This window comes from Euprymna scolopes, chromosome 6 (genome assembly GCF_053919585.1).
Source record: "Euprymna scolopes isolate OS-2025 chromosome 6, ASM5391958v1, whole genome shotgun sequence".
In the NCBI taxonomy this organism is placed as follows: domain Eukaryota; kingdom Metazoa; phylum Mollusca; class Cephalopoda; order Sepiida; family Sepiolidae; genus Euprymna; species Euprymna scolopes.
This window is the reverse complement of record NC_136487.1, coordinates 6,632,136-6,647,239: the sequence shown is the minus strand read 5'-3', so window position 1 is coordinate 6,647,239 and position 15,104 is coordinate 6,632,136. Positions and strand designations below refer to the sequence as shown.

Genomic DNA, 15,104 nt, shown 5'->3' with positions numbered 1-15,104 from the left:
GAGTAAAATAAATACATAAAATCTTATAGCATTTTGGGTCCTATTTGAGTGTTCCTTCTAACAAATTCCAGCTCCCCCAAAGGCAGTTGACAAAACCTTCCAGAAGAAACAATAGCAGCACAGATATATCATGTTCTGACATGCACGCACCAACACCACTAGATGAGACGAATCATGGGCTGTAAAATAGACATTAAGAATCTGAGGGCAACACAACAGACATTGTAACATACATATGGTCCGTTTATGATAAGAACGCAACAGACATTTATTAGTGCTACACACACATTCAACACAGCACAATTCAACTATATATACAGATATAGAACCCCTCCACGATGCAAATACATCACAAATACAAACACATATAATTTAACTATATGCACACGCATGTTAATGTGGTACAGTATATAAACGGTCATATAACCCCCCACCCCACAATGCAACACAATTAGTCATACATTGATTGTACATGATTTTTAGTTGTACATTCTTAGTCGCACCAATCAGCATGTTAACTTTTGTACTTTGTCATTTTCTGTTTCTCTTTCATTTAGCGACCATCTTTAGTTTTCGTAGTATGTTTTATATCTGGAGGCTTGTTTCTCTTCACTTACCATTCTACACAATTCCATCTTTTTGGATTCATCCTGGTAATGTCTGCAACATTCCTGTCTGGTCTCCGATGGACACTTACTCAAATCATGGCCAGCCGCAGTGAGATGGGTTTGTATATTCATAATATTCTTTTTTTACGCCAATAAAATAATGTCATTTATAGATAAATTCTTAAAGGAAAGCAAACAAATGTCATGTATTTATTTAGTTAAGTATATTTTATAATGAATTTTTTTTTTTTTACTTGATGAGTTATTGCTTATCTAGGCCCAAATGCAATTGGGGGACAAAAGTTAATGGTTAGTTATGTGTATGATGGATTTTTTTTTACATATCAAGGCCCAGAGGCCACTGAAGGATAAGGATTATTGTAGTCATTCGGACAGTAGCATAGTAATTGTTTGTGGTGGAAATTTAGTATAATTAGATTATTTGTGAGAATGGTTCAATAAGAACTTGTTTATGTTGGACTTGAAGACCATGATATTGTAGTCAGCTGGAAAGCAGACCAGTGGTACAGTGCCATAGGCAGACAGCTCTAAGAAAGAAGCTTTGTTCATGGAATCCAAATTTAGGTTTAGGCACTGATAGAAAGTGGGGGAATTTATTGATAGTGATTTCGACAAGTGTTTTTTTTGTGAAAGATTGGCGAGTGGGGGGTGTAGATTAGAGGTCAGTCGAACACTTGCCATGAGAATAGCAATAGAACAGAGACAAGCTTGCAATGTCTCTTCTATAGGAAAGATATGGCAGAGAAGAGAAAAGGGCATCACTTACTAGATTACAAGGTCTGTTGAGAACTCTGTCAAGGCAGGACAGGGTGCTCTGAGCAGCTCCTGTCCAGATGTGGCAACAGTACTCCATCCTAGAATCTTCACTTTATGATGCCGAGTATTTGTATAGAAAAACAAAAATAATTAGTCATCAAAAACAAAAGAAATAACTTTACTGTGAGATTATAACTATTAGTAATACTAGTAGTCACAACAAAGCTGTATTCTTTTAAACATTTACTTTGAAATAAGATTAAGGGGAGGGGGGGGCTTTGCCCGGTCATAAAATACGCTTAAATATGATATTTTAATTTGTCCAAATTTCGTATATATTATTATAGTCATAATTCCAAAAGTAAAAAAAAAAGTATTTAGGTGCCATCAGCTAGAATCAAAACCGAAAGAAAAACTGTAGTTTTCGAAGCTGGTGACGTTACCACTGTACCAACGTGACATGCATATGAATTGATTAAAAATAAACTAAGATGAATGTACAAAACGTATAACAATTTTTTCAATTTTTACCCTTTTTTAACCTATTAAAGACTATTTTTATCAGCTAAGTCTCATAAAAGAATGGTCTGTAAAAAGTCCAATCATTTGAGGTCCTTAGCGCCACTCTACAACTTTTAGTTTTGAAGGAGATACAGTTTGAAAATATGGAGACAGACAGACATAATGAGTTTTATAAATTAGATTACATTTTAAATGCCAGGGAGGCATCAAGTTTTTGATTGAGTGAGGCATGAACTTAAGTCTCTTGGCCTATTATTAGCAAATACTCTAACCATTATGCTATAGCAGAACATGGATGCTGTATGCAAATGCTACGCCATGTGTGAAGTGAGGTCACGGTAAAGAAAAAAAACTAAAAATGTGTGCATAGACCGACCATCATGAGCATGTTTTATTTGGGAAAGTACCAAGAAATGTTGTTTCAACAGAAAAAAGTTAGTTGAGTCTTGTCTTCTATTCCTTGCAACACAGCCTGCTACAATGTGTTGGGTCCTGAGCGTCTACAGGTTAATGTGTGTGTAAGCGTGTGTACAACGTTACAATGCTATATGATTGAAAGACTATTTAAATGAATCATAAAAAATCGTTTATTTTCTGAACTTTATTAGTAAAATTATGTTTAAGTACAAAATTTTCTTCATTAGCATATTAACATTTATTAATTGTAATCTCGGGTAATATTATCCAAAAAGATGAAATATCAAAAATAAAAATTTCTTGAATTTCAAAATTAAGGTTGTATAGATTTCTAGTAATTTAAACTTTATATTGTTTTCCCATCCTGAAGATGGTTACAAGAGAAGTGCAAAAGGTTGGAGAGTTCAACGTTTTTTTTTTTTTTACAAAGGCATCACCACATTATCAAGGCCCAGAGGCCACTCAAGGATAAGGGTTAAAGAGTGTACAGTAGAAATTGGTCAATATAGTAATCATTAGTAATGAAAATTTGGTAAATTTGATAACTTATATGGAACGGCTCATCAAGAACTTATTTACTTTAGACTTTGTGATTTTAATGACATCTGGTGATTTTAATGACGTTCGTGATTTTAATGACATCTGGGCACGGCACAGTACTGATATTTTTTTTTTTTGCTAGAAAATAATTGTCCATTTTTGTCCATCTTTCATGAGAATTGTCCATATATTTTGTTTTATTCATCTTTTTTTTGTTTCTTTCAGGCCTTAGAAATCCAATTGACATGATATATCATATTGAACCATGGATGATATTGGGACTTCTACCATTGTCTGCCACATTTGAAGGTTAGCTTAAAAAATATTTATTTTTGATGTCTATATAGTATTTTTAGAATTTTTAAGATGATTGATTAGTTGGATTTTACCATTCTTATCTTGGATGTTATTTTCAATGTTTCGGCCGATGTCAACCTTCTTCAGGTGCATCTTGTTGAACTCTGGAATCTGCATAGAATTTCTGCAAGGATCCTTGGTGCAATAGATACGTGCCAAGTAATAATCCGTTCTAAGTGACAATGAAGATTAAAAGGTCAAGGAATAAAATTATGAATCATTTACAACTGTTACCCGATCATGGCTGATGGAATAAGGGCAAACTACCCAAAATTATATACAGATTTCCAAGTTAGATAAAATGCACTTAAAGGTCAAAGCTTACATCGGTTGAAGCATTGAGGATAACATCCAAGACAAGGATATCATATAGGATATCAGCTGCCATTTGTCAAAGGCAGCATGCGTTCCGCAGATTCAACCGACATAAGTCCAGCTCAAATAAACAGAAGTTTATAGAAGCTAGAAATAATTGTAAGAGAGTGATAGACACAGCTAAGTCAGATTACTCTGAAACCACCAGAAAGCGCATCGAAGCACAGAAATTAGGAACCCGGGATTTTTGGAAAATCTACAACAGCGTAGTTAATAATGGACAGTCAATTATTCCCCCACTAACAAACAATCATGAGGTTGCTTGCACGGCAACTGACAAGGCTAATCTGCTTGCCAGTCGGTTTGCCTCAAACTCCACACTGAACTCGGTACACCACTCACTCCCTGATTTTCCTCTGCGAACAGACGCCACACTTGACGACTTGAAAATCACCCCTTCTCAGGTACATGCTATTATAAAAAACCTAGACACCTCTAAAGCATGTGGACCAGATCTCATCCCGGCTGTGCTATTAAAAAAATGCTCTGCCGAGGTTGCTCCAGTTCTGTCCAAACTTTACAATAAATGCCTTAACGAATCTTGTTTTCCCGACTGCTGGAAAACCGCCTCTGTGGTACCAGTCTTCAAGAATTCTGGTGAAAGAACTGACCCACTAAATTATCGCCCCATTAGCCTCCTCCCGCTTTTCGCCAAAATATTTGAGTCCTTAGTTAATAAAGCCCTAGTCCAGCACCTAACAGCTGCTAAACTCTTGACTGACAAACAATATGGATTCAGGCAAGCCCGTTCAACAGCAGATATCTTAACTGTAGTTTCTGAACGTATATACCGTTCATTGGATAAAACAGGGGAGGGTAGAGCGGTGGCCCTTGATATATCTAAGGCTTTTGACAGGGTATGGCACGATGGTCTTCTAAGGAAAATGAGATCATATGGAATCACTGGAAGAATTCAGAATGTAATTAAATCCTTCTTAAGTAATAGAAAAATCAAAGTTGTCCTCGACGGACGTACATCCAAACAATATGACATAAATGCGGGAGTGCCTCAGGGGTCTATCCTTGGACCTCTATTGTTCCTGATATTCATAAACGACCTCCCTGATAATATTGTTTCGGAGATGGGTATATTTGCCGATGACACCACTCTCTATAACAGATATGAGGGGAAAACAAATGAACACATATCCAAGAAAATGGCAGAAACACTAGAGGTTGACCTCCAATCCGTAGTGGAATGGGGACAAAAATGGTTGGTCTCATTCAATGCTGCTAAGACTAAGCTTGTTTCCTTCAATAACTACAAGAAACCTTCTCTACCACCAATAGCAATGGCCAAGAACACATTGCCTGAAAGTACTTCTTTTAAACTCCTCGGCCTAACGTTTACAGGGAATATGAACTGGAATAGATACATTGAGAGCATTGCCAAGGCTGCTGCAAGGAAGGTTGGCTCCCTCTACCGTGCTAGAAAACTACTTACGCCTGCCAGTATCCTATACCTCTATAAGGCAACCATTCGCCCATGTATGGAGTACTGTTGTCACATCTGGGCTGGTGCATCTGCTGCTTGTCTCTCGCTCCTGGACAGGGTTCAAAAAAGAGTCGCAAACCTGATAGGTCCTGAACTGTCATCTAGGCTTCAACCTCTGTCCCATCGACGAGATGTTGCATCCCTCTGCCTGTTCTACAAATACTTTAATGGTGAATGCTCTGACGAACTGCAAACACTTGTACCTCCCCGACGTAACTACCCCCGACAAACCCGACAAGCTACTAAGTCTCATCCCTTTACAGTAGAGATCCCTAGGTGCAAGAAAGCCTTTTACTCCAATAGTTTCTTCCCCAGAACTGCGGGTCTTTGGAACTCCCTTCCGGGATTCTGCTTTCCCAACTGCAATGATATGCAGAAGTTCAAGTGTAATGTTAACAAACATCTTTCTACTCTTCTCCCTTCATAATGACCCCGCTAATTAATTCCCTAATAGTAGCCCCCTGCTTCAAAGTGGCACTGTGCCTTGTTTGGGGTGAAAATTGAATAAAAAAAAAAAAAAAAAAAAAAAATTTAAATAATTATAATAATCGTGCTTTTCCTTTAAACTCAAAGGGATGTAATTCATCGAAACTGCATGCAATAATAGTACGTATACAATTTTCTGACACATTTTAAAAAAAAATTTTTTATTGTTATTTTTAGTTTCAATTTACCGGCACCTTCAAGAACTCTCATACACTTCAAGAACTCTTTCTATATTTAAATTGATTTCAGTAAATGAAATATTTTATTTAGAGATAAAGTTTCTTAACACTGTTAGTCGTTTGGGTTTTCCAAACATGTTTAGGCACATGGGGTGTTTATACACCCTATTACAAAATGTTTAAAGGGTTATTTTGTAAAATATAGTTATCCTTCTGGTTCAGGATATATCTACAGTACCTGTTGAACAGTTTGAATTGCTTGTATCTTGTTGATATTAATATAAAATAATACAATAAAATTATAAAACTAAGGAAAAATTAAGATATTACGTTAGCTAACTTCATAGTTACAAGATTGAAAGAGTAATAAATTATACATTAAAACCCCGGGATACAGTGGCCCTGGGATACGTTTTTTTTTTTTTTTTTTTTTCCAGATTATGATGTGGAATACAATGGTTATGGTATTTGCCCTGCCTTATGTTGTTATTTATAATGTTATTTGATTATATACATTTTTATTATATACTGTACTGTATTCTGTTATTAATCTTTAATATGTACTGTATAAAATTTTGCTTAGGCCCCGCCAATACGGCGATTTCACCTTACGATCCCAACCCTGGAACGGATTAATGCTGTATCCCGGGGTTCTACTGTAAATAAAATAATAAACTTATGATAAAGAAAATACCAAAACATTAATTCCATATTGAATATTACAGAGTCGCCTGATGATACATAATATGTGCTTATATCTATAAATTTTCATTCCCACTGGAAAAATACAAAAATATATAAATCATAAAATCATACTTACGTTAGTCAATTGGAGCGACTGGACACCTTAGAAGGGCAAAGCAACGTCTACTTCCAAGGAAAACTGAGATACAACTGCACCATACCTCATGTGCTATATACTCGCTGAGTCACTGGATCGGAAGAAAAGAAATAAGTTGCCAACTAGGAATTATGAGCACTTAAGCAAAATTGGTGTGACAAAACACCTCTGGGAATAATGCAGGGTTAACTGAAATGAAATATTGAATCAATATAAACAAGTTTTTATGTTAATTTTTCCTGTTTTCACTAGTGTATGCATTAATACATTCTGACAGAAATTTCTTTTTTTTCTTAAAACTTTCTATATCTAAACAAGAATCCGATGTTAAAGTAATTTAAAAAAAAAAACACACATTTGTCTCCTTACAGATGACTGTCTACAATATACAGAAATATAGCTGTAGAATTTTATATCTTCTGATTAACATTTAAAATACTTGTTTCCACAAAAAAGTAAAAAAACACAACCGTACCTCAAGGGGAGGTTACTCCGATTAAACAAATATCTCAAAAGTTAATCAGTAATTCTGTTTGTTGCTTTTGGGTTTAACACCAACTAGCCAACGATTTTTTTTTCACTCACACCAAAGCAAGTCTTCACCATTTTTTAAATGGTCTTTTCTTGTTGACTGTAATGTGATTCTGGTCCTGTGCAGTTCTAGAAAATCCACCCTTCCAAGCTTTGCCTTCTCTCTTTATGAAAAGGTTAGTTTATTGCTAATCGCCTAAGGTGCCTCTACCAGGGAATGCCAACAGAAATACCTTGACACTTTTTGAAGGCCAGAGTGCTCTTCCTCTTGAGCTCTGGCTATTCAATCTCATTTTTGGGTCCTTGTGTCACTTTTTAAAAAATTTTACTCTTGTTCACCCCAAACAAAACATTGCCACTTGAACAGAATTGGCTACTGTTGATTTTATTTTATTTCGGACTATTAGTCTCATCTTTCTTTTTTATTGGTGCACAACGTTTCGGCCAACTTCCTCTGGCCTTCGTCAGGTGGTAACCGCGACGGATAGGAACTTCGAATCTCCTAACTGCATTCTCAGCCATCACTGCCATCCGTAGTTGTTGTCGTCTCACCACATTTTTTGACCAATTACCTCTGGCACGCATTGGGTGGGATTGAAACCGCTATCTTCAGACAATGTTCATCCGGAACCGTAGAGATTCAACGTCTCTATCAACTGCGCCACAGGCCCCGAAGGGCGATCAAGGTTGGATTCTTTGATCTTATAAATCCACATTTATTTATTATCTGATCTTCCATAGTCGGGTCCGTACCGATTGGTATATATATATATTATTCCTTATTGGAATTTTTATTGTTGAGATGAGCATTGTATGTTGATTTTATTTTATTTCGGACTATTAGTCTCATCTTATCTTTTTTATTGGTGCACAACGTTTTGATAACGAAGATAGCGGTTTCAATCCCACCCAAAGCATGCCAGAGGTAATTGGTCAAAAATGTGGTGAGACGACAACAACTACGGATGGCAGTGATGGCTGAGAATGCAGTTAGGAGATTCGAAGTTCCTATCCGTCGCGGTTACCACCTGACGAAGGCCAGAGGAAGTTGGCCGAAACGTTGTGCACCAATAAAAAAGATAAGATGAGACTAATAGTCCGAAATAAAATAAAATCAACATACAATGCTCATCTCAACAATAAAAATTCCAATAAGGAATAATATATATATATACCAATCGGTACGGACCCGACTATGGAAGATCAGATAATAAATAAATGTGGATTTATAAGATCAAAGAATCCAACCTTGATCGCCCTTCGGGGCCCGTGGCGCAGTTGATAGAGACGTTGAATCTCTACGGTTCCGGATGAACATTGTCTGAAGATAGCGGTTTCAATCCCACCCAAAGCGTGCCAGAGGTAATTGGTCAAAAATGTGGTGAGACGACAACAACTACGGATGGCAGTGATGGCTGAGAATGCAGTTAGGAGATTCGAAGTTCCTATCCGTCGCGGTTACCACCTGACGAAGGCCAGAGGAAGTTGGCCGAAACGTTGTGCACCAATAAAAAAGATAAGATGAGACTAATAGTCCGAAATAAAATAAAATCAACATCTCAACAATAAAAATTCCAATAAGGAATAATATATATATATATAGAATTGGCTACTATTTGGAACTATGTTTATAGGAGATATTAGTGAGATGTTAGTTCACATTACATTTAAACTTCTGCGTGTCAGTATAGGTAGAAAAACAGGGAGAGAATTCCAAAATGTAGCAATCCGAAGAAAGAAACTATTAAAGTAGAAGGCTTTCTAGCATCTAGGCATCTCTACAGTGAATAGGTAGGATTTTGTTGTTCATTGGGTTTGTCGGAAGTATGTACATTGAAGGGGTGTAAGTGTAATGAGTTCATCAGAGCACATTCCGTTAAAATAATTCCGTCCTTTCGTAATAGTGAAGAGATAAACTAGTTTATTTTGAAGCTACTTTAGCTTCTGCAATCCACTATGATGATCTTATTCCAAACTATGAAACCATTTTCAAATTCTTTTTTCTAGGCATCCATCTTGTGAGTACAAATAAAGTTTTTCGGTTTAGTGACACGCTGCTGCTTTTATCCAATATTGGTCTTCTTTCGTTGGGAGCATTTTTGGCCTTTTTTATGGAATGTGCAGAATTCCTACTCTTGGCTAATACTTCTAGTTTGACCCTTTCTATTGCTGGCATATTCAAGGTTGGTTTGTTTTTATTTTTTATTTTTTTTCTTGTTTTTTCTTTTTTATTTAACATAAAATTTCACTGAAATATCATAATTGAAAGTTCACATAATTTTGAAATTTAATTTTTATTCTTGCATCAAATTTATTGCGAAAATGTGATTCTATTAGTTGCCTTCCTCATATTTTCTTTGTTTCTTAAAACCACAGTGCATCTATTATACCTATAAAGTCGATTTTGTTTTTTCTTTCTCACTTTGACATTGATATTAAAACCTACTTTTTCTATTTAAAAATTATAAAACGAATTTAATATACTCAGTCATGGATATGCAAGCGACTACATGAAGGCCAACTAATTTGCATATTCCTTTTAAAAGCAATCATTAATTAATTAATTATTTTTTTATGGTTTCTTATTAGATGATTAATTTCATTTCAGTATTATATTGAATTCGTTTTATGCATGATTTCTACATTCTGTATAATTACATAGAATTTAAGATTAAAATGTTCTGGCACACGAGAATATTTTTGTGCTCTTGTCAGTGTGTGCGATAAGTCTCTACGAAACTCCTCTCTGTATATTTGGTCTAGAGAGTTGAAATTTGATATGTAGGGTCTTTAGACCTGTAGTACACTTAGCAGGCAAAAATTGTTGCTAAGGGGTCAAAATTTAAATCAAATCAGTTGATCTTGGCAGGCTAAGTCGAATACATTACTCCTGCTGTTACTTTTGCACATACGCAAAATGAAACATTCATAGCTCAAAGTCACTTAATTTTTAATCTTTCCTATCTATGGTAATAATGCTGAAATGATAAATAATGATGAACACTGGAGCACTAAACATTATCATTTCGATTCTAACAAATAGTATCCAAGACACATTTTTTTTATAACTTTTGAAATTATTACTATATATTGGATAATAATCAATAGAGAATTAGCTCTATAATAAGAGGAAATCTGCATGAATTAAAATATAATATTTATGCATAGTTTATGACCGGGTAATGCCAGGCTGCCTGCTAGTACAGCCAAGATCATTTTACTTGCTTGTTTCCTCAAGCAGAATTGTGTAAAGTCTGAATGAGAATCCACTGCAATATGGCAGCATTTCTTGACAGTGACGGATAAGTATAGCAATGAGATGCACTTCTATACATTAATTCAGTTTTATGTAGCGAGAATCGTCACGCAAAGAGGAAAACAAAATTTTTTTACAAAAGTGAAATGTTTATTCAATAAACTTGCACTGTTTGGTGTAGGTGGAAGAAAGCTGGACAGTGTCAGTGAGAAACAAAAAGTAGAAAGGTAGTTGATACTTGAGTATCAAGGGACAAAAGAGATGTCTTTCCTTGTTGCTTTCAGTTTGCTGATCAACCATAATTCCCAAATGGGTTGAAGAGGTGAAATTGATTGAATCCCCAGATGAAGGTAGTCAAGAGCCAGACATCTGGGATCAGTGAGTCGAACTGGAGTATCAGCGTGAAAAGAGGTGCTAGTTGTAGTCAGAAAAATCAACAGAAGCAACTGACCAAGTTCATGACCGAACAAAAATAACAATGCTACTAATAACATTTCTGAATTTTGGTTATTCGTATTATTTGGATTCATCGGACTACTGTTCTCATCTTGAGTCTCATTTTCACAACGTTTCGGTTGATGTAACCCCCAACATTCTTCAGGTGTATCTTGTCGAACTCAAGAATGTTTCTGTTGAATTGTAAAAAAAAAAGTGATATTCTCCTGAAGGTTGAAAGTTCAATACTCAGTGTGGGCGACCAATAGATACAAAAAGAAATGGTTACAATAGATACAAAAAGAAATGGTTACAAAGTTTCTTGAAGACGGACGAAAACATAAGCAGATTGAACTACCAAACTTAGCACTGATTGCATATAAAATCAGAAAATGAGTAAAAAAAAAAAAGGCTACTCGGAAACAAAATGTGGATGAAACAGATACTATAATTGGATCTCATATCATGTGTCACCTAGGCTAATTTCTCTCTTCATGTGCTGGTTTTATGTTGAAAAGAACCCTTTAATAAGTAATTAGTCAGGCAGGAAAGGTGAGCATCAAGCATCAGTTGAACAATCCAGTTTTGTTAATAAAGAATATCAAATTGTAACTTTATTATTTGTGTGGGCTGCTTCATTATTTCTGTGTTCATAATCACAATATTTTGGTTACTGTTCTCTCTAGTTGTTTTTTTTTTTATTTTTGTTTTTTTTTGTGCCATTTATTGACATCAGAATTTTGAATGAAACCCTTTACTCATTCGAAAGGGGCAGAATGTTATTAGAAATCTCATTTAGTTTTAATGGCAGATTAATCCTTTTTTATTATTTAATGCTGAAACAAGGTTTTGGAATTTTTGAGATGACTAATTTGGTTTATTCAGACTACTGTTCTCATCTTGGATATTATTCTTACAATGTTTTAGTTGATGTAACTGCTAACCTTCTTCAGGTACATTTTGTTGAATTCAAGTTCAAACCTCAGTATGGGTGATACTGATACTAAAAATAGAATTATAAATTAAGACTTTTACTTGGTCATGGCTGACAAAACGAGAGCAATGTCCTCATGAAATTCAATACAGATTCCCAAGATCTACAAATCAGACATAAAGAAGACTGGCGGTTACATCAGCTCAAACATGAAAATAAGTTAACCTGAAAGTATCCTGTACCTCTACAAGGTCGCCATTTGCTCATGTATGGAGTATTGTTGTCACATTTGAGCTGGTGCATTTGCTACTAGTTTCTCACTCTTAGACAGGGTTCAAAAGAGAGTTATCAATCTAAAAGGTCCCGCACTGTCATCTAGGCTTCAACCTCTGTCCCATTGATAAAATGCTGCATCCCTCTGCCTGTTTAACAAGTATTTTAATGATAGCCCTTGTACCTCATCTACGTAAATACACCCAACAAACCTGACAAACATCAAAATTCCACCTCTACACAGAGATCCCCAGAGGTCAGAAAGCCTTTGACTCTAGTAGTTTCTTTCTTTGGATTGCTAGACTTTGGAATTCCCTTCCGAGTTCCTGCTTTCCTGACTGTACTGACAAGCAGAAATTCAAGTGTAATGTAAACAGACATCTTGTTGCTCAACTCCCTACATAGTACCCCTGCAAATTATGTCCTATATAGTAGCCCCCCCCCCCCCATCAAAGTGGCAATGTGCCTTGTTTGGGTGAAAATGCAATAAAAAAAAAAATAAAAAATAAAAAAACAGTAATCCAAAATGATCCAAATGAATATTGAAATAAGACATGGCAGACTAATAAAAATAGAACTTTTTAAAAATATAAATGTTTTTTTTATGTCCCTTCTTCAGAGTAAGAATGCTTTTGTCTATCATATGAGTGTGGATGTCGATTGAAACAAAACTCAGAAGATCATAAAGAGACGCGTTTATAAATGCGAAATGTTTTACTTGGAATACATTTGGTGTTACGGGTTGATGTGATATTATCGGCGTTCATCCCCAAAAAATGTTAGGAAATAAAAAAAAAATAACATCCAAGATGAGAACAGTAATCCAAATAATCTGAACAATACTAAAACCTGAAAAACATTATCTATTGTAAACGCTTAATTGAATACAAGTAATTATTTTAACCATATTTCTTTTTGTAGGAAGTGTTTGTCTTGTTTTTAGCAGCTGAAATCAATGGAGACCACATTTCTTTACTCAACTCAATTGGATTTGGCATTTGTTTGATCGGAATGATTCTTCACATTTCTTTGAAAACCATTCATGGTAAGCAACTCTTTATCGATACTTGTACAATGTTTCTGCCATATAAATGATTGCAAACTCCTTGTTTGATAGACTTGCACACACGCACACCCGATTGCATTGTGGGATTTTTGTAATAAAGAATGTTGGTTTGGTCACATTGAAAATAAATGGATAAGAGTGTTTAGGTTAGTAAATGCAAAATTGTTGAGTTAGCAAGGGCAGGAGAAACTAAGGAAAAAAATGTGTGGAAATGATGGAGTTGAGAGAAAGAGAGATAAATAATGACCTGGCCAGAGATTAGTAAGTTTAAAAGTTCATTTCTAAAAACTGTACAACATACATCAATGTTAAATTGAATGTTTTGTCGACCTCCCCCCCCCCCCAAAAAAAAGGTAATTTCTAGTTTTTAACTGGCAATTATACTGAACCAAAGCAGCACTCACTCTAGGTGAGTTGAATCGACTTCCTCCAAAGAAAGAAGTTTCACGGGAATATCAAATTCACAAGCCTCCTCAGTTACTTGTATATCCCAATCAGGGAAGCTAATGACATTAGATTTGTACAGTTCTTGCAAGGAGGTGTTGACATCCTCCTACATACATCAGGTCAGTACCAGATGGTCACCCATCTGGTACTGACCAGGCTCAACATTGCTTAACTTCAGTGATCTAATAAGAACTGGTGTGTCAATGTGATTGTGCCATATACATAGGCAATTATCATAATTTTCAATGTCTGCATTAGGTAATTATCATGCAGATATTAAAAATTTCCAGTTATAAAAAAATGATAAAAACCATCAAACACATGCCAACATGTTAAACAGAATACGATGATAAAAGAATTGCATACATAACTAAAATTATGCTTTTACTTTTGCACATTTTCTCTATAGACATAGCATAGTTAATACTAGCAGAGCTACCCGACATTGCATGTTCAGTTTGATTGTTTTATGGCATGTCAACCCTTTTTGAATTATTTAATGCCAAATCCGATAATTTTGGTGACAAGTATTTATGATTTAGGTTCAATTTATTCATTGTTGTTTTGTAGAGAAAAATTGCTGTTTTGTTTCTTAGCTTTACAAAACATGATTGATTTTTGAAAAGGAAAAAAAAAGATAACATCAATGCTTGGTGCATTTTAGGTCAGAAAGCAAGTATCTTCTGATCTGGTATCACCAGTCAACATTGTATATACACTGCATGTCAAATTATTGATGAGATATTTTTTTACCAGTTTCAGAAACTTACCAGTAGTTTCCTATTAAAAGCTTCAGGAACGTTGGCAATGCTGAGCTGTGCATACTGTGAAATTTTCATACTGTTCCGCGCAATGTAAACAACTTGCCATCGTAATTGCTGAATCCACGGTATATGAGGTGTGTTAAATTATTAACAAGGCAGTTTGTTTCATCAATAAAATGGCTCGTAAAGGTAGTTTGAGTAGTTCTTAAAAGAGTATTATTACAACACAGCTAGCAAAAGGTAAAACTACCCTCAAAATATTGAAAATGATGGAAAGTACCATCAAACTGTGAAGAACTTTGTCAAGATTCCAACAAAGGTACATAAGAGATAAGCTGATAAAGGAAAATCTAGAGTTGTTTCACACCATTCTTTTTTTTTTATTTTTATTTTTTTTTTATTACATTTTCACTCCAAACAAGGCACATTGCCACTTTGATCTAGGGGGCTACTATTAGGGACACAGGCTACAGGGGTACTAGGTGGGGAGTTGGGCAGCAAGATGTCGGTTCACGTTATACTTGAACTTCTGCATGTCAGTACAGTTGGGGAAGCAGGAACCTGGCAGGGAGTTCCAAAGTCTAGCGGTTCTGGGGAAGAAACTACTGGAGTAGAAGGCTCTCCTACATCTAGGGATCTCTGTGAAGGGGTGGGATTGTACTGCTTGTCGGGTTTGTCGGGGGTATTTACATAGAGGGGGTACAAGTGCTTGCAGCTCGTCGGAACATACACCGTTAAAGTACTTGTAGAACAAGCAGAGAGATGCTACATTGCGTCGATGGGGCAGAGGCTGAAGCTTGG

At 35.6% G+C, this 15,104-nt stretch overlaps 2 protein-coding genes across 6 annotated transcripts in view; both read left to right on the top strand.

The window, feature by feature from the left end:
• Positions 1 to 15,104, top strand: part of LOC145277481 (uncharacterized) — a 367,340-nt gene that overhangs the window by 207,137 nt on the left and 145,099 nt on the right. The gene's annotated exons all lie outside the window — the stretch shown is intronic.
• The window catches only part of LOC145277480 (solute carrier family 35 member H1-like), an 80,797-nt gene that overhangs the window by 62,041 nt on the left and 3,652 nt on the right, over positions 1 to 15,104 (top strand). For all 5 annotated transcript variants that reach the window (XM_080128849.1, XM_080128852.1, XM_080128854.1 and 2 more), the window contains 4 exons: positions 558 to 726; positions 3,090 to 3,173; positions 9,136 to 9,311; positions 12,948 to 13,071. In XM_080128849.1, the coding sequence (XP_079984975.1) occupies positions 558 to 726; positions 3,090 to 3,173; positions 9,136 to 9,311; positions 12,948 to 13,071 (553 nt within the window). The remainder of the gene's footprint in view (positions 1 to 557; positions 727 to 3,089; positions 3,174 to 9,135; positions 9,312 to 12,947; positions 13,072 to 15,104) is intronic.